Source organism: Trichomycterus rosablanca, chromosome 17, assembly GCF_030014385.1.
Source record: "Trichomycterus rosablanca isolate fTriRos1 chromosome 17, fTriRos1.hap1, whole genome shotgun sequence".
In the NCBI taxonomy this organism is placed as follows: Eukaryota; Metazoa; Chordata; class Actinopteri; order Siluriformes; family Trichomycteridae; genus Trichomycterus; species Trichomycterus rosablanca.
Window position 1 is genome coordinate 4,307,153 of NC_086004.1, and position 23,300 is coordinate 4,330,452.

The following is a 23,300-nucleotide window of genomic DNA, read 5'->3' on the forward strand; positions in this document are numbered from 1 at the left end:
ATCCCAATAAACTTTTATTAAAACTTTAGTTATGTCTGCTTTTGTTGCAACATTAACACTTACATACACTTTGATTAGGGGCAGTTAGAGTAGCCAATCCACCTTTTGGGTGTTTGTGGTAGATAAGTGAAAAAGTTGTATAGACATAATGTCATTGGCTAAAATGTAAATATGTTTTTTCAAAGCTATAATCAAACAGCATTTTTTATTTTCTGATATTAAAATAGCCAACATTTGCCATAGTTGGCTAATTTTTTTAATATTTTCCATTACAGCCAGTCTTGTCTATTAGCCAGGTCATAAATATTTATTTTTTCACTGGAGCTACAGGCTAATCTAGTTTACAGGAAGTTCATAACCAAGAACTACCTATCAAACCTTGTGAATAAATCATAACAGTTTGCTGATTATGTTGCACAGATTTTAACCAAATATGAGGATACTACCATAGTTGTGGAGTTTGTAATGTTACCTACGTGTTTGCATAGGTTTTCTTTTGGGTGCAAGCACACTCTTGGAAATCTGATACCGAATCCCTTTGGTGCAATGGATTTTTTCTCTCTCATGGTTTGTGAGCTCTCCTTATAGTTTTTATTGTTACTACACACCTTGAACACTTGAATCTCAATATTATTTAATTAATTTTCTGTTTTATCACCGCTTTATCCTATTCAGGGTTGCGGTGGGCATGATTCATTGGGCAAAAGGTAGAAAACAAGCTGGACAGGTCGCCAGTCCATCACAGGGCACACACGCATTCACACCTTGGACAATTTTAGTATCTCCAATTAACCTGACTGTGTGTCTTTAGACTGTGTGGCAAGTAAACCCACACTGACACAGGGAAAACATGCAAAATCCACATAGAAAGGGCCCAGGTGACTTTACCTGGGAATCAAGTTCAGGACCTTCTTGCTGTGAGGCGACAGTGCTACCCACCATGCCACCGGAATCTCGTTATTGAGTTCTTAATAACTTAATCATGTTGTAAACTAACTTTAGGTCATAGAGACACAACAGAATAATTGTGACATGGCAGGATTAACACGTGGTATTACCATGTTTAACAGGAGTGTTTCTGTTGTACTGTTGTATTGTGTGGAGACGGAACTAATAATCTGGAGGCGATAAGGCTCTGCGCTCACCCGGAGCACTATAGATGTGTGACGGGGAGAAAATGGCAGCGGCCGTGGTGCAGATGGCCTGTCTGTACCGGGGGATGTTAGCGGTGAGATCCGCGGGGATCAGACCGATCATTCCCGGCCTGGTCCACACTCACATGCGGGCGTTCTCGGTTAAAAAAGAACCGGAGTTAGAGGACAATCCGTATTATAATAAATATGAAGCGAAGATCAGGAAACTGCGCAGGTAAGATCAGCTTGAGTATGCATACTACTTTACTAACGATCTGCGTAGTGCGCTAGTATACATACATAGTATACACTGAATGGGCTGCAGCAGCGCACTATCTAGTATACAAGTATGCAGACGATATTTGTATATTCATATGTACAATTACTGAGACTAAATCAATAAGTTAATAAGCATGAAAGTCCTGTATATGCTTGACACATTATATTATTACTGATGCATACTTAAACTAAAAAAAACATTTAATACAGTGTATATTTACATATATTTATAAACGCAATGTTCACAGTATGGATTTTGGAGAGGACAGCAGTTCATGAGCTGGTTGAGCATTTCTCATAACCATAGGTATTAACTAATAACCCTGACAATTAGGTATTATAAAACTTACACTTGGGGCATTTAAGTAGCCAATCCACCTTTTGAGTGTTAAGGTCCTGGACTAGTAATTAGAAGGTTGCTGGTTCAAACCACACCACTGCCAGGTTGCCACTGTTTGGCCCTTGAGCAAGGCTCGTAACCCTCAATTGCTCAGATTGTAGACTGTTTTTTTTTTTGGATAAAAGCGTTTGCAAAATGTTAAAAAATGTAAATGTCATTGGGGGTCAACTAGGGTGGAGGGCAGCTGACGTGCACATTAACAGATTACAGTTCGTAATTGTAATCCTATAATTAAGATTTACATAATTAAAATAATTAAATATGCACTAAAGGGTGGTTCAGTGGGTAGCACTGTCGCCTTACAGCATGAAGGTCCTGGGTTTGATCCTCAGGTGGAGCGGACTGGGTCCTTTCTGTGTGGAGTTTGCATGTTCTCCCCTTGTCTGCATGGGTTTTCTTCCAGGAGCTCCAGTTTCCTCATACAGTCCAAAGACGTGCAAGTGAGGTGAATTGGAGATACAAAATTGTCCGCGACTGTGTTTGACACTGATAAATCTTCTGTAACCAGTAACTACCTGTCCTGTCACGAATGTAACCAAAGTGTGTAAAACATGACGTTAAAATCCTAATAAATTATACCTGTAACCTTTTATGCATTACATGTGTCAATATGTGGGTCTTTATATTTTAATTTTTACCTACAGTGCCAAACCTCAAGATTATAAAGTACAGCTTGAAAAGCGCAGTGATTTAAAGAGAGAACCTGTTGGACATTCGAGACAAGCTGAGTTTATAAAACTGATGGACCAGGAGGTAACCATCCACACATAAACATATCAATAAGGCACATTTAAAAGGAATGTTTTGTTGTGGAAATAGCTTTTGGGTCTTTCCTGTTAACTGCACACAAGTACAGTGTTGGGAAAAACTAATTGCATATTGGTCACACCAGTGTGTTTTTATATACCAGGAATTATCAACTGTTCAGTGCTGAATACATTTTGGTATATTAATGTTGTTCTTTTATATGTATTCATTGTTTTGTCATATTTCCAGAAAGATAATCAAGACAGAGCTGGAGGTTTTACCAAGAACAAGGTAACAGGAACACTCTATACCCTGTACAGAGCTTTATTCTTCTACAGATGATTAAATACTTTTTTTATTGTCTGACAGACTTTGGACTCGATACTTAACCTTGACATGGTGAAGGACAAGTCTGGCTCTGAAATTGGAGAGGTGAAGTGTTTATTTTTTATGTTAAATTAGAATTGCATCAATACTGTATTAGATTATTGTTGGCTTATAAATAATAGCTATAACAATCAGATCATAGTTTTGTTTTGAAATTTCTGCTCAGTACTTTAGAAAAAAAAATTATAATTTCATTTTTAATACATTTTAATGAATGATTTTTTGTGTAGCTCTGGATGCACTACTTCTCAACAAAGGACACAGTCAGTGCTGTCATAACCGTAAGTTTGTTTAAGTTTACTTACAATCACAAACAATTAAAGTTTAAGGTCCTCGCTCAGGGGCCCAACAGTGGTAATTATATGGCAGTGGTGGGTTATTTATCTAACCACTGATCTAATTAACTAATTTGCTAAAATATTTGCTGTCATTTTAATAAAATCCAAACTGATTGTGTATTTCAGGGTTCAACTTTTGAGAAGATGATTCAGCGAGCTCAGTCGAGCCCAATGGTAAGATACCCGGCAACAGTGTGATGTCAGTGTTGCTCAGTTTTCTAGCTTACTGTTGATTTATGCTGTTGATTAAGTCCATTACAAACACATAATATCACTCACGTCTCTTAAGGCAGGGGTTTTCAACCTGCGCCCCCCTTCGTGTGCCGAGCACGACTTGCCCCCCCCCCCCCCCCCCCCCCCTCACACCACGCCCCTTGGTGGAACAGCACTCGGTCGCGTGTACCAAGCGCTGCTTCCGCCACGACCTCCTTTCCTGGATAAGGCACGGATGCCAAGCACGGCTTTCACCACTCGCCCCTCCCCTTAGTGGACCACGGCTCAATCGCGGATGCCCCCGGACAGCCCCCTCGGGCAAGTACTCGCGCCCCACAGGTTGAAGACCCCTGTCTTAAGGTACTGACCTGACTCTGTGAATTTAGATATAACATTTTTAGATAAAGAATAAAAAACTTGGTGATTATTTATAAATAATATATTAGCCATAAGAAGACAGAATATTTTCTATAAACTATTTTCCTATCTTTAAAAAATGATAACAATAACATGGCTCATGGGAACAGATATTTGCAACAGTAAAGCTGATTAATGCTTCTGCATAACTTAAGCTTTATGTGCATCCCTTCAAAATCTAAATTCCTCATCAGTTTTGCAGAGTTGTCCCTGTCAAACTTAAAAATATTTATTTTAATGCACTATTTAATAGCCAAGTACAAGAACCACATTTGATCTTACCATATTTTTGTTAATGATTATGCTGAATAGGGCTAAAGAACATATTAAAATCTAAGATAAGGAAAACCACATAAGTTTCAGGTATTCAACATTTTTTTAACATAAATATTATTAACGAAGCACAATGAAAACTATCTACAGTGAATTTGTAAGAAATCTTTAAAACTACTGCACGTTGTTCACAGTTTTCCCACAAGCTGGCAGCATTGCTCTTATAATCAGAGTGTTATTGCACATTCTATTACAATGCAGCTTAATGCAAACGCCTGGACGCCCTGAGCAGTTGATCATTTTTGAAGAAGAAAAAAAAAAAAACTAGTGGAGCCTCTACAGAGAAAATAATAATAATAAACTTTTGTTTGTTGGTTGTTATTAACAGCATATAACTACAATGCAAAACATCTGTCTGTTATCCTTGATTCGTCTTAAGTGCATTAAGGAGGCGGCACGGTGACTAAGTGGGTAGCACTGTCGCCTCACAGCAAGAAGGTCCTGGGTTCGATCCCCAGGTGGGGCGGTCCAAGTCCTTTCTCTGTGGATTTTGCATGTTCTCCCCATGTCTGCGTGGGTTTCCTTCAGATGCTCCGGTTTCCTCCCACAGTCCAAAGACATGCAGTCAGGTGAATTGGAGATACAAAATTGTCCATAACTGAGTTTGACATTAAACTTGTGAACTGATGAATCTTGTGTAATGAGTAACTACCGTTCCTGTCATGAATGTAACCAAAGAGTTTAAAACAGGACGTTAAAAAATTCTAATAACATAAAACAAAAGTGCTTTAAGGAAATTAAAACATTTGGAATGGCAGACTTATATTTTTTACTCTATGGTTAAAAGCATGAATTCATAGAGGCAGTGGTTTGATTATTGGGAAACACTCGGTGTTTCTGTTCATGTGTTGTTTTGGTTTGACTATACAGTATACTGCAGTATAACTGAAACAAGGTGGAACATGGTGTTTTATTTGCTGTTTATTATAGACCCTATTATTTGCTGTTTAATTATAGGGTGGTATGGTAGCTCAGCAGGCAGCACCAGCGTTCTGAAGATCTGGTTTTAATACATAATTAATTTTATTTACTGTGTGGGAGCCTCCATGTAGTCAGGTTTTCCCTCACCACTTCCAAACACACTAGTAGGTGGATTGGCTGCTTAAAATGTAAAAGGTGTGAGTAAGTTATGTCCTTTTTATGTGTAGGATGTATTTTTGCTCTGTGGCTTGTATTTACCACCCTCCTTTACAGGCTCTGTGTGACTGATCAAGGTCAAGCTATCACTGATCATGAATGAATAATTAATAAGCGGTGATGAGACTGACCTGGTATCGTCTTTTTCTTTATATAAGGTTTATTATACAGTAAGAGATTGAAGCATATTGCAGCATAATGGTGCACCTGGAGCTGAGAGGGTTAGGGGCCTTGTGGGCACATTTAAGGCTGCAAGGCAGAGCAGGGATTCAAACCCACAACCTTCCAGTTGATGGCCCAAGCTCTACCCTCTTTACCCACTAAATAAGTCAATGATTTCAGATAATTAGTAAATAGAAATATAATTTTGGAGGATATGACTGACATGCTCTATTTGCTTAATGGTAACAGACTTTTCATAATAAAGCTAATTTTTGCCATTTTTAAACTAAATGTTCAGCTTTTTTTATTTAAAATGCACTTAGTGTAGAGATTTAACATGGAAAAGGAGGAGAATTAAAATAATGGTACAGAAACTGATTTCATTTAATTCTTACAGTGAATTGTAGATTTTGCAGCATGAACAGGACACGTCTTAATAACTCTCTCATTGTTTTCTCACCAGTTTCTATATGCTTTGCCCCGGCAAGAGGGCTATGAGTTCTTTCTGGGTCAGTGGTCTTGTCAAGAGCTTCACTTCACGTCTCTTATCAATATTCAGGTATGAACAGCCCTTCAGTTGCATTACATTCTTTTCCAGTGCAGCTTCACCTAATGTTCAAGATTGATTTTCATTTCAGACATCAGGAGAGAACGCTCCCAGTCAGCTCATTCTGTATCACTACTCAGACCTGCAGAAGGACAAGAATATCGTGCTCATGACGGCTGAGCTGGACAGCAAGTTTATTGTGAGTTATAAGCTTAAATGATTGAGGCTGATCTTGACGATACTGCAGTATCATCACATCAGCTGCTGATTTTAATACTGCGAAATAAAATGTGACCTATACAGTCTTAACAAAATCATGGTATATTTTCATATCTGATGAAGTTTTAATTAAATACTAAAGTAAACTTAACATATTATGGCTAATTAGTGTCATCTGATGTTGTGAATGTGTAATAATTGATACCGAGAGGGCGCTCAGGTGGCGCAGCGGTAAAACATGCTAGCACACCAGAGCTGACATTTCAAACTCGTCATTTCGAATCTCAGTTCTGCTATCCGTCTGATTGGCTGTTGTTTATACAGGGTGGTAGCCGGACGGGGAGTCCTCACAACTGATGCAATTACGACCTCTGCTGGCTGGTTGATGGTGCCTGCACAGAGTCGAGGGATAATGCGTTGATCAGGGTGTGGCTCTCCGTGCACAAAGCTGATCCGCATATGAACTCGCCTCTTGCAGGTGAAGAGATACAGTCGGCTACTGCACACGTTTCGGACGGGGTGTATGTCAGTCTCGGCTCTCCTCAATCAGGGCGGGGATCGACATTAGTAGAGTGGAAGCATAATGCAATCTGGTAATTGAATACGCCAAATTTGGGAGAAAAAAAGGGTTGCTAATCAGTCAACACATGTTTAGTAGAATTTAATGTAGAATTTTTCCTCTCAAGCTATATGGTTAAGGCTGCTTAGACACACACACACATAGTTAAATGTTTAGATCAAATCAAACATATTAAATAAATGACATTCTTTAAACTTTGTTGCAACATATTTCACAAAGTATCTTTTCTGTTCTTGCATGACCGTACCCCAAAGCTCAAAGTGAGGTCAATAAGACACGTTTTGATGTTTGGTGTGGAGGAACATCAGTTGCTTGTACAGAGCCCTGACCTTGACTTCATTAAACACCTTTTCGCCCAAAATCATTGCTTAACCAGACGATTTGACTGAATTGAAACAAATATCCACAGACACTCAAATCTTGGGGAATTATTATCAGGCGGCCACATACTTTTGACCGTATAGTGTAAGTGTAAATAATATGCTTTATTATTAGATCCTGTGTAGATCTTAAAACATCAAACATGTGTTGGCTGATTGATTAAATTTTGGGTTGATAAAATCCCTTACATGAAAAGTAAAATACTACTTTAGTTGATTATCTGACTCGTGTGTGTGTTTTTCCCTCCAGACGGTTCATGAAGCTCAGTGCCTGGCCAACCAGGTGCAATTATTCTACGCAGCACAGAGAAATGAAACCTACCAACTGGTGGAAACCTTTAACCACAGACCAACGGATTTTACGCACATGTCTGTAATAGCAGAGCTGGAACAGAGTGGAATAGGATCAGGGGTCACTGCAAAGTAATACACACTTCAGCAGCCGAAGGAAAATATTCTGGTAAAGAAACAGATCAGTGCGTCTCACTGGAGAGGAAGAACATTCATGTTTTCTGTTCTCCAACCCCAATCACTTTTATTCTAATACCATGTATCATGTATGTTGCTTTATGCTTGGTTTGTTACCATATTTATTCATCCAGGCTGATTTGATTTTGTATTTAATTACAGTCTCCCTCCATGTTCCCATCCAGGGAAGTTTTTACAGTGAATAAATAAGAATGTATTCTGAGTATAAATATTCATCAGTAAATGTAAAAGAGAGGGTATTATAGTCATTATCAGCTCTAAATACAGGCTGGTATTAATGCTTATGGCTCTTCCAGTAGAGTATTGTACAGTAGAGGTGGGTAATGTGGCATTACTATAATATTGGGATACTGGAAGACATTTTCATGATAAACAATTAGGAATAAAAAAAATCTTTAACATCCAGTCAGTTACTATTTGCTGTGATTGGCTGCAAAAGTATCAATGCATTTATTTTTAGGAATATAAATGTCATATTGCCTTGCTTTGCTCAATTTAAAGCTTTTAAAACAGTTGGTGAAACATGGTGTTAAAACCCACATAAATAAAAACCACTTGGTGACGTACTATACGTGTAAGTAGATCACAATCAGACATTATTTTATATTAATGTGTATTTGTTAAAACCACATAGTGGCTCTTTAAAAACATAATGTACATGTAGGTGCTGCCAGCACCTCCAACAGAGGATCAGATTCTGCATCTAACATGCCTGTTCCAGTTTGGGATGTAACTGGTGAAATCAGGTAGATTGTGGTGACTGCACAGCGATATAAACCTGAAGATCGAAAGTCTGACTCTTATTCTAGACTGAATATAGCTGGGTGGCATTACTTTCTAGTATAAATAGATCATCATGAATTAATAATGTATTATTACAATATTATGTATTGTGGCGCCGGCGAGCGTCGGGGCTGCGAGTGAGCTGCCCTTGGCAGTTCACCCAGTGGATTAGGACAGACACTCATTCATACACACAGACTTTTATACAACAGACAAACATAAAGGCTGCCTATCCAGCCCTCACCGTAGCCACCCCAGCCCCAACACTGGGCTACACGGCCACGGTAAGTACGGACAGCATGGCCGCAAGGGCTTCTGGGTAAAGCCCGTGGCGGCCCCCTAGCGGTGACGCTACAGTATAATAAATTAATTCTCCAAACAAGTCGTTTTTTGTCTTAATAAATGACTTGAAGTGCAGTTTGTTATTGATGCCATTATGAGTAATTGTGTTTTAATGTGTTCTCATGGTGCAGTTTGAATATTCGTTTAATGAATGGAACTGAATTAGCATGATAACTGATTCCTTAGATGCTTTAGCACAGCTAGCAATGCATGTTTGCCTTCATCGTAATCGGACTGTTATACAAAATTATGTATTTTAATTCATTTACTGTTGATTGAGTGCTGCTCGGAACAAAACGGGTTTGATCCTCACCTCCGGTCACTGTGAGGCATTTTAGTATGTTCTCTCTGTGTTTGCATAGCTTTGTTTAGGATTGACTCGTTCTCTCAATTCCAAAAAACCTAAAAAATAATAATAATAAAAACTGACAGTGGGAAATGAAGCTCAAGATTAGATTAAATTTCCTGTTTTCTTGTGTGTGTGTATGCGCATATAAATGCATGTATAAGGATGCCACATAGTCTTAAAACAGCTGTGTCTATTGGAGTCTACTAATTTTTATTAGTTATTACAAAACTATTAGAGACATCATGATTGATTGTCTATGTGACCAGAATTATCTGGACACCTTGCCATGAGCTTCTTGGACATCCCGTTTCAAAAACAAATGGTATTAAAATAGAATGACCTCTATGTGATCTTTCCTGCTATAACAGTTACTCTTCTAAGAGGGCTTCTCACAAGACTTTGAAGTATGTCTGTGGAAATTTGTGCCCAATCAGTCGAGAGAGCATTTGTATGGCTGGGCTCTGATGCTGGTCAAGAAAGTTTCCTGTGGGTATGTGTATGCACTTATTAATGCATGGATACAGATGTGACATAGTTTCAAAACATATACAGCTGTTATTATTAGAGTCTACTAGTTTTTAGTAGTTATTACCACACTATTAAAGACATCACGGATGGTCTGTGGTCAAAATTATTTGGACACCTAACTATGGACATCCCATTTCAAAATCAAATGCAGGCAGCACGGTGGCTAAGTGGATAGCACTGTCGCCTCTCAGCAAGAAGGTCCTGGATTCGAGCCCCAGGTGGGCCGGTCTGGGTCCTTTGTGTGTGGAGTTTGCATGTTCTCCCTGTGCCTGTGTGGGTTTACTCCGGGTGCACCGGTTTCCTCCCACAGTCCAAAGACATGCAAAATTGTCCATGACTGTGTTCGATATAACCTTGTGTGAATTGATGAACCTTGTGTAATGAGTAACTACCGTTTCTGTCATGAATTTAACCAAAGTGTAAAACATGACGTTAAAATCCTAATAAACAAACAAAAACAAATGCTGTGTGATCTTTTCAGCTATAAAACAGCCACTCTTTTGAGAAGGCTTCGAAGACTTTGAAGTATGTCTGTGGGAATTTGTGCCCATTTAGTAGAGAGCATTTATACGGCTGGGCACTGATGTTGGTCAAGAAAGCATCTTGCGGGTATGTGTATGTACATATTAATACATAGTTACAGATGTCACATAGTCTTGAAACATGTACAGCTGAGGTCAACACTTGTAAGGATTTGATTTATTTCTGCTACAGTTTTTTTTTTCTCTGACCTAAAGAAGCTACTGTGTTAAAAATCAGCATATTAAAGCTCAACTGAAGTTTTTCATGTATAGGCTTATGGCCATGTAAAGCTCTGTTAAGTGTAATGAGTGGCATTTGTTTCTGCAGCATTTTATTTGTGCTAGACCTTAGTTGGATCTAAATTTATATCTTTGGATATATAATTTTATATTTGGGTATTCTTCTCTACTGTTCCATGTTATGCAGGGTTGAGGTTAGGGATTTGTGCAAAAACTCTGCATCAAAACTGCATCAAATTGTCAAACCATGTCTTTAGTGCACAGGGGCACAGTCATGTTGGGGCAGGTTTGTTTGTTTGTTATGATTATAACATCATGTTTTACACTTTGGTTACATCCACGACAGAAACGATGGTTACTCATTACACAAGATTCATCAGTTCACACAAGGTTATATCAAACACAGTCATGGACAATTTTGTATCTCCAATTCACCTCACTTGCACGTCTTTGGACTGTGGGAGGAAACCGGAGCTCCCGGAGGAAACCCACGCAGACACGGGGAGAACATGCAAACTCCACACAGAAAGGACCCGGACCGCCCCACCTGGGTATTGAACCCAGGACCTTTTTGCTGGGGCAGGTACAGTCCTTCCTTAATGTCTTGAATAAAACTGGAAAGCATAAATGTTTAGAAATTGATGTAGCTTAAATACCTGAACTTAATCATTTGGACTGGGTGTCCACATACTTTTGGTAATACAGTGCACTTTGTACCCATGGATAATTGTTTGAACAGTACAGTACATCTTGGGATTTGAAGAATCACTAAGGTTCCTGACTGTTAAGTGTGTCGACTCGTTCGAACTGGTGAATCGACTCACTCGACGCGTTTATGGTAATAATTCAACAGCAAACGATTCGTCTGTGATTCTCCGATCAGTGTAACGGACGGACAGTGGAAAGCAGCGCTCACAGACTCAAGGTAAGAGCATCACATCCATCATTTGGTTATTGATTAAACAGCCTATATGAAGTGGATTCGGGGGTTATTTTATATGTATCAGCATGACTGATCAGTATGTATATTTGATGTGATTTGTCAGTGAATGGTTCAGGTTGTGGTTACAGACTGAGTGTGGTGTCTGTTGTTCTCTGCGAGCTTCTCTCACCTGCTGGTTGTTAACAGCATTAAATCATTTGTCATGTCTGTATTGATGTCAGTCTGTTGAATTCCTTGGGTCATTCAGCTTTTCAGGTAAGAAAGACTGAGCTGGAAAATGAATTAGTAAATAAAACGAACCAGCCAGTCTGTTAGAGGCTGTTAGAGATGATGGATGGTCTATACGGTCAAAATTATTTGGACACCTTGCCAAGAGCTTGTTGGACATCCCATTTCAAAAAACAAATAGTATTAAAATAGAGTGACCTCTATGTGATCTTTTCAGCCACACTTCTGGAGAAGGCTTCTTACAAGACTTTGGAGTATGTCTGTGGGAATTTGTGCTTAGTCGAAAAAGCATTTGTATGGCTGGGCACTTATGTTGGTCAATAAAGCCTTGTTTGCTTTGTGCACAGGGGCACAATCATGCTGAAACAGGAAAGAGCCTTCCCTAAAGTGTTGCTTTGAAGTCAGAAGCACATAATTTTCTTATTATAGAAGATTTATTACACCTCATAGCAATTGTTGTGGATGAAACACATACATTCAAAAATTACAAGGGGTGTCCCAATACTTTTAATCATATAGCGTATATGCAGATGTACGAGTACACTACATGGTGATGGGGCGGCACGGTGGCTAAGTGGGTAGCACTGTTGCCTCACAGCAAGAAGGTCTTGGGTTCGATCCCCGGGTGGGGCAGTCTGGGTCCTTTCTGTGTGGAGTTTTCCTTCCACAGTCCAAAGACATGCAAGTGAGGTGAATTGGAGATACTTAATTGTCCAAGACTGTGTTTGATATAACCTTGTGAACTGATAAACCTTGTGTACTGAGTAACTACTGTTTCCTGTCATGAATGTAACCAAAAGTGTAAAACATGACGTTAAAATCCTAATAAACAAACAAACAAACATGGTGATGGTCTGAATATACCAATAATAAATAAATAAATAAATATTACCCCTCTGGCTGTGTTTGCAGATGGCAAAAGCAGACCAGCGTTTCGGACAGAGAGATGGTTCCGACCAGAACTTCGACTACATGTTCAAGCTCCTCATCATTGGCAACAGCAGTGTAGGCAAAACCAGCTTTCTGTTCCGATACGCAGACGATTCCTTTAGTAACTCATTCGTCAGCACGGTGGGCATCGATTTTAAAGTAAAGACGGTTTACCGCAACGACAAGAGGATCAAACTTCAAATCTGGGTGAGTCCGTGACTTGTAATGTGATGCACAAAGTATACGACTGGTTCTCAACCATAAAACAGATCTCATATACTGTTCATTTTGGGTTTGCACCCTGTTTTTTATCCATCTGCCAGGTTAGGGTCTTCAGTCCCTCTAGTACAACTTCAGAGATTTGCATTTAAACTGTTCTGGATGCTCGTGGTGGGCTAAAACCTTCTTAAGGCACTCTGTATTTAGTCCCATGATGCATTATGGCATAGATGTTTGTAATGTAGATGACATGAGGCAAATCATGGATGTGAACACAGGACATTACAGCTGTCGCATGTCCTGTTTAACACAACCTGGCATCCAAAGAGTGTGTAGAAGCTGTGTGGGTGTTAGTATCAGATCAGTGTCAGTTGCTATTCAGTACTCATGCTTTGATATCAAATTCATAATAAAAAGCAACAATGCATCACTAATGCATCAAGACAGTTGAGATTTATTCTCAGCAACATCGATGCATGCAATGTTCCCAGCATCCTTCACATACAGCGAAGCGCACACACAGCAGACACGTTTGCCACTCAGAATGTGAATGAAATCCACATTTTATTCAGAAGAACGAGCAAGGCTGCAACCTCCATCTGTTTGCATCATTGGTGTTTGTTGCCATGGCAGCAGTACAGCAGCACACGGCCAAATGATGCTCAGAGCCAATTAAAGCGGCTCCTCAGAGTTGGGGAGGGTGGTGGTGATGGTGTGTGTGTGTGTGTGTGGGGGGGGGCTTAAGCCTGAAAAGTGATAAACAGACCCGCGAGTAAATTGCAATTTGTTTTAAGCAGCGAGTCGTAATTAGGGCTGATTGAATGCTCTTTAAATGGGAGCTGGAGGTGATAAAAATAGCTTCACAAAAGCAGCTGTGAAGTTGCTGATGGTGGAAAAGCTTTTCATCTACAGCAGCCTTCAAATGTTTCATCTGCTAAGCAGCCGTTCATTGTTCCTGTCATACTGATCTAGCTGAGATCTTGTAAATCTCTGGTTATCTTGACCGTTTCACATCATGGTGACTCAGACATGCTCAGTAACTGTGATTCATTTATATGCTGAGGTTCATTTATTAGGAAAGGCATTAACGATTGTCAGTAAATGTTATTGTTCTGACGTGCTACGCATTAAGGGAAATGAATTAACACAAGCAGTGAGATACAGTACTGTGTGATGTTAAATTATTATTGAGAGCTGCTATGCACTATGGGCTATGCACTGCACTGTCAGTAAACAATGTTCAAAACAGTTTTTCATTTATATTAATATACTAAAGCACCAGGATGGCGAAGCGATATATTACGCTAACCCACTGTCACTGGAATCCAGGGTTCGACTCCTTAGCTGTGCGTTCAGCCGGTTAGGCGTCTACATACAGACATGATTGGCCGTGTCTGAGGGTGGGGTGTCTGAGGCCCTGAGATAGCTTGGCACCCTGTCTGGGGTGTGTTGCTGCATTGCACCCAGTGATTCCAGAGAATCCGAACCCTCCATGACATGGCAAGTCTTGTAAAAAACAAATGTAAGAGGAAATCACCACAGCCCAGACAGATGAAGCACACAGGAGATGTCACATGTAGTACACATCCAGTACTTGCCAGAAATTCCTGCAGCTCCTGTAGGCCTCTTGGCAGCCTTCTGGACCATTTTTATTCTTGAGTTTTCCTCAACTTTGGAAGAATTTCCAGCTCCGTTGTGCCTAAGGCATAATGTTATCCACTTGTTGATGACCACCTTCACCGTGTTCCATGGCATACGTAAGCATTCAGCTTCCAGCCTTCAGACCTTCTAGACCAACAGTCAAATGTAGCTCATTGATACTCAAAATGCATGACATGGCCTTTTCAATTCATGACCTTTTTCAACAAATTAATTTTGACTCACTGTCCCATCAGCAGCTTTTCAAAGATCACAGTCACACAGCTGCATTTCAATCGAGCCTCACAATCGGCATTATAGGCTGACGGTTGTTATGATGTTTTGTTCCTGTGTAGGACACAGCAGGTCAGGAGCGCTACAGGACCATCACCACGGCTTACTACAGAGGCGCTATGGGCTTTATTCTCATGTACGACATCACCAATGAGGAGTCGTTTAATGCAGTACAGGACTGGTAAGTCAAAATAATAACTTTCATACTGCATACCCCCCGCCCCCACTTCCACTGTATCTACTGTATATTAGAGGGTTCTAGTCTTGGACGTTTTAGTGTTTACCCTGGTCCAACACACCTGCTCCTCAACCCCTTAGCTAATAAACTTAAGTTTATTCATGAACTCTTAATAAAGTTAAAGTGGCTGAGCCAAAATAAAAAACACGGATGGCCACAGCAGCCACATGAGTATTGTGTTATTATTGTGGTGTTTGTGCATGCTTTTTGTCAATAAAAGGGTCAATCTTGTGGCCTTAATATAGCAGTGAAATATTGTATAATAACACTGGTATGTCTATACATGTGATAGGAATTTTAGGTGTTTGCCATCCTTACTTTCATCCATCTGATAGATAGAACTTTAACTTTTCAGGTACAATTCATATGATACCAGGCTTGAAGAGGTTTGCCAGAAGATTTTATTGGTTGGATAAATCCATCAGTGTGACGGCTTGCCAGAAACCATTTAACTGGGTAGTGACTGTTTTTGAAAACCAGAACGTTTGGTGCTGATCATTCTACAGAATTAATTTTGTCCATGATTTTTACCGCGACCCAGGCAACACAAACAGTGCATCAAAATGAAACTCAAAACAAAATACACTTGATTAATACAAATGGTGACAATCTGGTCACACTGTGTTTTACATGATGATGTAACATAAAGCCTCCACAAGCGGTGTTTGTGTACAAGTTTATTTCATGTTTGTGCCTGTTAAAATGTGTTAATTTAATTATTTTTCTCTGTGACAAATGTTTTTGACTCAGACAGAGCACAAATATTAATTTAATTAAAGAGTGACCAATTTATTGTTTTGGACAAATCGAATAAACAGCAGTGCCAAACTTAGTATTTGGCTCTGGCTATTCTGATGGTCTTTTGCCAACATAGAACCACCACTGCCCACTGACTACATTTATGTAAAGGTTCATTCCCATTGCAGTGTTGATACTGACATCATAATGTTATAGTATTGCAGGGCATCATGAACTTGCACACTTACTTACAACTATAATCAATTTACAGTAGCCAGTTAAACAATTTGCATGTTTTATAGGGTGTGAAACACACACAGACACACACACACACACACATACACACACACACACACACATGGGGAACATGCAGAGCTTCTCACAGACAGTGATTAGAGGTTGGAATTGTACCCATGTCTACGTGACTCTACCCGCTGCTTCATTGTGCTGTCCTATAGTTATTACAGCTTTTTTTTCTCTGCTCTGTGTGTGTTAATTGTCCTCTGGTTTATTAGTGTCAGTTTCTGACCATGGGGCGCTGTTGTTTAGATATTTTTGGTGAACAGACTATTTTTAACCCAGCAGTGACACTGAGGGGTATAAAAACAGCAACACTGCTGAGCCTGATACAATCAATGATCAGACAATAATCATCCAACTCATAATAACAAGTGGTGGTCTTATGGTGGTCACTTTTAATTAGTAAATCAGGTAGAGGGGGTTGATTGTGCATGTCAATAGATGGTTAGTATTTGTATACCCACTAAGTACACCAGTATGGTAGATTGTAAATTATATTATGACCAACACAGATCAGATCATGTATCAGTTTGTATTGATTATACAGAGTGTATGCAGGTGTAGTTTAATGCACTGAATCATGAATGTTTCCTGTTGCAGGGCGACCCAGATAAAAACGTACTCGTGGGACAACGCGCAGGTAATTTTAGTGGGGAATAAATGCGACATGGCTGATGAGAGGGTTATAACTGTGGAAAAAGGCAAGCACTTGGCTGATCAATTAGGTGAGTTATTAATTTTTTGAGTACTGACAGTTTTTACTTTAATAAGGTCCAATTCATGCAGTTATACACTCACTGACCACTTTATTAGGAATACTTACACACCTACCTGTTCATGCATGTAATTATCCAATCAGCCAGTCAAGTGGCAGCAGTGCATTGCATAAAATTATACAGACATGATAAAGATTATACAGACATGATAAAGATTATACAGACATGATGAAGATTATACAGACATGATGAAGATTATACAGACATAGACATGATGAAGATTATACAGACATGATATAGATTATACAGTCATGATATAGATTATACAGACATAGACATGATAAAGATTATACAGACATGATATAGATTATACAGACATGATAAAGATTATACAGACATGATATAGATTATACAGACATGATATAGATTATACAGACATGATAAAGATTATACAGACATGATAAAGATTATACAGACATGATATAGATTATACAGACATGATATAGATTATACAGACATAGACATTATAAAGATTATACAGACATGATAAAGATTATACAGACATGATATAGATTATACAGACATGATATAGATTATACAGACATAGACATGATAAAGATTATACAGACATGATGAAGATTATACAGACATGATATAGATTATACAGTCATGATATAGATTATACAGACATAGACATGATAAAGATTATACAGACATGATATAGATTATACAGACATGATATAGATTATACAGTCATGATATAGATTATACAGACATAGACATTATAAAGATTATACAGACATGATAAAGATTATACAGACATGATATAGATTATACAGACATGATATAGATTATACAGACATGATATAGATTATACAGACATAGACATTGTAAAGATTATACAGACATGATAAAGATTATACAGACATGATATAGATTATACAGACATGATAAAGATTATACAGACATGATATAGATTATACAGACATGATAAAGATTATACAGACATGATATAGATTATACAGTCATGATATAGATTATACAGACATAGACATGATAAAGATTATACAGACATGATATAGATTATACAGACATGATAAAGATTATACAGACATGATAAAGATTATACAGACATGATATAGATTATACAGACATGATAAAGATTATACAGACATGATATAGATTATACAGACATGATATAGATTATACAGACATGATAAAGATTATACAGACATGATAAAGATTATACAGACATGATAAAGATTATACAGACATGATATAGATTATACAGACATGATAAAGATTATACAGACGTAGTCATGATATAGATTATACAGACAGATAAGATTATGTCTGTAGATTATACAGACAGATAAGATTATACAGACATGATATAGATTATACAGACATGATATAGATTGTACAGACAGATAAGATTATACAGACATGATATAGATTATACAGACAGATAAGATTATACAGACGTGATATAGATTATACAGACATGATATAGATTATACAGACAGATAAGATTATACAGACGTGATATAGATTATACAGACATGATATAGATTATACAGACAGATAAGATTATATAGACATGATATAGATTATACAGACAGATAAGATTATACAGACATGATATAGATTATACAGTCATGATATACAGTAGATTATACAGACATGATATACTGTACATACATTATACAGTCATGATATAGATTATACAGACAGATAAGATTATGTCTGTAGATTATACAGACAGATAAGATTATACAGACATGATATAGATTATACAGACAAATAAGATTATACAGACATGATATAGATTATACAGACAGATAAGATTATACAGACGTGATATAGATTATACAGACAGATAAGATTATACAGACGTGATATAGATTATACAGACAGATAAGATTATACAGACATGATATAGATTATACAGACAGATAAGATTATACAGACATGATATAGATTATACAGACATGATATAGATTAGCAATGTCTCCAACAATGTGCCCCAAAAAAGAGAGTCCCATGCAGGTTTATTATGGTTTTCTTAATTAATGTATTTTATTTTATTAGGATTTTAACGTCATGTTTTACACACTTTGGTTACATTAATGACAGGACACACAAAATTCATCTGTTCAAGTTCAATGTCAAACACAGTCATGGACAATTTTGTATCTCCAGTTCACCTCACTTGCACGTCTTCGTACTGTGGGAGGAAACCGGAGCCCCGGTGGAAACCCACGCAGACACAGGGAGAACATGCAAACTCCACACCTCTACATGAGAATCAAACCCAGGACCTTCTTGCTGTGAGGCGACAGTGCTAATCACCGAGCCACCGTGTCACCCTAGTGTCTAAATAAAGTGGTCATGAGTATCTATATATACTTTAATAGACATATGCTGTATAGTATAACAATTGTGTATGACCCAGTTTGATTATAGAGTGTTTTCTTTAGGGTTTGAGTACTACGAGGCGAGCGCTAAGGAGAACATCAACGTCAGGCAGGTGTTCGAGCAGCTGGTGGACATCATCTGTGTAAAGATGTCCGAGCGAGTGGACACAGACCCGCCCGTAAGCACTGGCGCCAAGACCACTCGGCTTACAGACAAACCCACACAACTACCTCAAAACTGCTGCTGATGTAGCCGGTTTACCCTGCTGTCACCTGCTTCTGTGCTGATTACGCTGATCCTGTTTTTGTTTAGTTTTTTTTTTTTGTCTTTGTTCCATTTCATCGACTAAGATTTTTTTAATTCTGTACACATAATAGTGTTAAACATGCTGTATGTTGTTATCACTATGCTATCACTTTAAGCACAAATCAAACTACAGATCATTGACATCATAAAGCAGGGACTGTAGCAAAGCACAAAAAGCAGATGTTCACTGCCAGACAGATATCATATGAGTAAATCAGACCATGACAGGTGCTTTGAACATCACTTAACACAATAACTAACACAATAACTGCACCTTTTCTGTAATTACTGCCCTGTAAAAAGGGACAAGTCAAACCTAAACTCAGACAACTGCAACTGCATAGTGGCCATAACTGTTGTATATTATGCACAATATGGATCTGTTGTTTCAGGGTGATTTTCGTGTTTTGCTTTTTGACCTGGGATGAACTATTGGCTTTGGATTCTAACTGCATTTTATGACTGGCAAATATCATGAATACACTATCTGAATATCTTACATATATATATATATAACCTTGAATTTATCTTCCATACTCAAGTTTGTCCTGCTTTTGCCTTAAAATATATGGATGCTTTTGTCCTTGGATCTAGACATCCCATTGACTTTTAAACTATATAAACATAATTTTTCCTTACTTTTTAAGATTTATTGTAATGGCACACCAATACAAATAGCAATTATGGTACTAAATTCTTCCACTTTGGGTGAATCTGCCTTGCATACAAACCTGCCATAAGCTGGTTGCTGATAAGCTAAGTTTATAAAAAAATAACTAACCTAATAACCTAATCCATTCATCAGTCTTGGTTTTGGTTTTACTGCGTTGCAGTATGAAGGACCCCCATTCAAAGGTGAAGCCAAAGCAATTGTAGGTCCAACAATCTCCTGACTCAGGGACTCCAGTATTAAAAACCTTGGACTGTTCTGTGACATACTGAAGGCTGAGAATCGATTCCACATTTACATATTTAAGCACTTGATAGTCATACAAAGTCATACAGTCTTGATTGGAATAAAGATCACAAATGGGTAATTTAGAGCAGCCAATCCACTGCATGTGCAGGAAATTTATGCAAATACAGGAAAACAGTAACTGAAGGCAAGGATCCAACTCAGGACGTAGGTTCCTGTGTGGCATACCTGGTGTGCCATCTTACTTATATTGGTTCATTGTTGGGAACCTCTACTCCTAGGTCTGTGGACTATCTCCCTCGTGGAATGATTAACAATTAATGGACTTTTGATGATTAATGTCTTATTGACTTCTTTTCAGTAGTGTGCATGTTAAGCCTGCAGGTCCAGGGAATGTTGGAGATTTGCATTTGTCTCTACTATTTGTCAGCAATGCACATTCTGTGTCAAAATGTACTGAACCTGTCTCAATGTGGGGTTTGGCTTGGTTGATTTAGTCACATTAGACGTCTGAAAAGCAATTTCTCCAAATAATAAAAATATATCAGTTTAACTGGTGGAAAAAAACATTTTAATTGATAGTGTTTTTGATTTAGGAATCAGAAGCAGGATATATTTGAGCATGTACACAGTTTACACACAGCCTAAAATTAAGAAAACAGCGTAATTTCAAGTAAACAAGCCGTTTTAAGCATATTAATGTACAAGCAGGACAACTGTGAGAGCAAAATAATAATATGTAGTAATAAATAATTCTTGACTCTATCCAATAGGCAAATACCTACAATGGCCAGAAATACCAAGCACTTTGCAAATGTTTAATATATTGTCATGTGAAGGTAGTTTGAGTTTAGAAGAGTAGCCAGCACAGTCTTACAAAATAAAAAATAGATCCCTATTTGTTCTGTTGCATTAGGTGAGTGTTCTGTTGTGGAATATATCTATACATATATACATAAATACGTTCTGTGTGTACTAACCGTATTCAGCTGTAAGGTGACATTCCAGTTGTTACAATAAAAATGCGTTTCTAGATGCCAGTATATGTATATTGTAAAACTTGTGCCACGATGGATTTATATTTCAGAAACGTAGCAGATTCTTGTGATGTTATACATGTTATGACAGACAATGCATTTCCAATCGAGTGATGTTAGCCTTTATGAACAATGTTTTATGTAAGTACTTTAAAACTTATTTTAAAGGAGATATTTATAATTGAGGTGTTATAAGCTATCAAGCTGTTTCTGCTGAGTAGATTTTTATTTTTTATGCTATAACCTAAGCTGGGAACATATAATAGATGTACTGTAACTTTGCTGTCAGTGAGTTTTGGTAGAAAATTTGCACAAGGATGTAAGTGATTGCACAGATCATTGTAACAGCTGGTTTTAGATGCAATTTCTATCAATAAAAGTAATAATCATGCTGAAGAATGTGCATTGTATTAATATAAGATGTTTTATGTATGAAAAATAGCGGCAGTGCTACCTCCACAATTCATGTCCTGGAATATTAATTGCAGACTTTCACTGTTGGGCCACTGAGCAAGGTTATTTACTCTTATCTGCTCTTAATTCTTAATTGGATGTTTACAAAATGATATTTATGGATGTTTGGATGTTTAAATGACTATAAATAGAGATGACGAGTAAACTTGTTGGTTAAAAATCATTTAGCCTTGAGATTTACACAAGTAAGATACAGTGATAGGGCAGTAAGCCTAGGTGTCAGTGTGAATAACATTGCAGTGCCTGATACCTGATACAATCCCAGCTTTTGGTCACTGTAAAAAGTTTTGCATGTTCTCTGTGCATTTTCCATGTGGGTTTCCCTTGCATAATTTAGAACCTTCCCTTTCAAAAAAGAATGCGGGTATGTGTACTGGCGGCTTTGAAGTGACCCAAGGTGAAAACAAATAAGGGAATATGTGAGGGTGTGTTGCACTTCAGTGAACTGAGGACCTGTTTAGGGGGTATTCCTGCCTTGTGCTCACTGTTTCTGTGTGGCACCAACCACGAACGATTACAAACCCTAGTTTCAAGTTGAGACATTTTATTTAATGTTCATAATGGTGTATCAAAATCTAAATGAAAGCCTTTGCAGAAGTGTATAGGGTATAGCTATAGCAGCAACAAATAGACCAACTCCATTGTAATACCCATGGCTTGGGTTTCAGCAGGGACAGTGGGACAGCTGGTAGGGTGGGTGCCGCACAGCACCATGGTCACTAAGGACCTGGGTTTGATGAACATGTTTCATACTTTTTCAATCCAACATGCAGAAAGTAATTTGGCTGCAATTAGGGGATGTATTAGTGTGTGTCGCCCCCTAATGGATTAAATAGATGTCCTTAATGTGTTCGTACCTAGCGCCTGGACCCACTGGAACCCTGACCAGGATGAATTTGTTAGTGAATATGAATCAGTGGTTTGAGATGTTACACAGGCACATATGGACATGATATCAATGTGTCCACATTAATAAGCGCCCTGTTCACGTTAAATTGAACCACCTCAGCCGAGAGGATAAAGTGATAAAGATAAAGATAAACAATCAATAAATAAACACGGTTGACGCGGTTGGCTGACATATTAGATCTACAAATCATCACTGTAGTCGAGGACATAGTTGACAGATCGTATTATCCATTGGGGGTGTTGCCAACTAAACCAATCAGATCATTGCTTGCATTTGTGTGTGTATCAATTGACCAATCATATCATCCCATACTGCAGTTGCTGTTACGCATACGAAAGCAAGGTTAAATTACAATTATATCCCTATATATAATATAGTGCACTTAAATACCCTGCGTAGAAGTCGCCATATGTACACTACATAGTGCACTTCTATAATACCTAGGACGATTGTTGGTGTTGGGCTCAGACT

General features: G+C 38.2%; 2 protein-coding genes across 2 annotated transcripts; both read left to right on the forward strand.

Annotated features, from left to right (window-relative positions):
• The first annotated feature begins 1,159 nt into the window (after positions 1-1,159).
• On the forward strand, positions 1,160-8,926 carry atpaf1 (ATP synthase mitochondrial F1 complex assembly factor 1). Its single transcript, XM_063012723.1, has 9 exons — positions 1,160-1,368; positions 2,457-2,565; positions 2,809-2,850; positions 2,929-2,991; positions 3,177-3,227; positions 3,411-3,458; positions 6,010-6,105; positions 6,185-6,292; positions 7,523-8,926. The coding sequence occupies exons 1-9, from the start codon at positions 1,160-1,162 to the stop codon at positions 7,697-7,699; spliced, it is 903 nt and encodes a 300-aa protein (XP_062868793.1). The 3' UTR covers positions 7,700-8,926.
• Positions 8,927-11,418: 2,492 nt separating this feature from the next.
• On the forward strand, positions 11,419-19,457 carry rab3b (RAB3B, member RAS oncogene family). The gene is made up of 5 exons (XM_063012336.1): positions 11,419-11,449; positions 12,608-12,832; positions 14,839-14,957; positions 16,653-16,777; positions 19,249-19,457. Exons 2-5 carry the CDS (start codon positions 12,608-12,610, stop codon positions 19,431-19,433), a joined length of 654 nt encoding a protein of 217 aa, XP_062868406.1. The 5' UTR covers positions 11,419-11,449; the 3' UTR covers positions 19,434-19,457.
• The last annotated feature ends 3,843 nt before the right edge of the window (positions 19,458-23,300 follow it).

What these genes read in the sequence shown, in the direction of transcription:
- rab3b (XM_063012336.1), top strand. Translation starts at nt 12,608, where the DNA reads ATGGCAAAAGCAGACCAGCGTTTCGGACAGAGAGATGGTTCCGACCAG. An exon ending in TTTAATGCAGTACAGGACTG is followed by an intron (nt 14,958 to 16,652) that starts GTAAGTCAAAAT and finishes TTCCTGTTGCAG; the next exon opens with GGCGACCCAGATAAAAACGT. An exon ending in GCACTTGGCTGATCAATTAG is followed by an intron (nt 16,778 to 19,248) that starts GTGAGTTATTAA and finishes TGTTTTCTTTAG; the next exon opens with GGTTTGAGTACTACGAGGCG.
- atpaf1 (XM_063012723.1), top strand. Translation starts at nt 1,160, where the DNA reads ATGTGTGACGGGGAGAAAATGGCAGCGGCCGTGGTGCAGATGGCCTGT. An exon ending in CTGGCTCTGAAATTGGAGAG is followed by an intron (nt 2,992 to 3,176) that starts GTGAAGTGTTTA and finishes TTTTTTGTGTAG; the next exon opens with CTCTGGATGCACTACTTCTC. An exon ending in GAGCTCAGTCGAGCCCAATG is followed by an intron (nt 3,459 to 6,009) that starts GTAAGATACCCG and finishes TTTTCTCACCAG; the next exon opens with TTTCTATATGCTTTGCCCCG.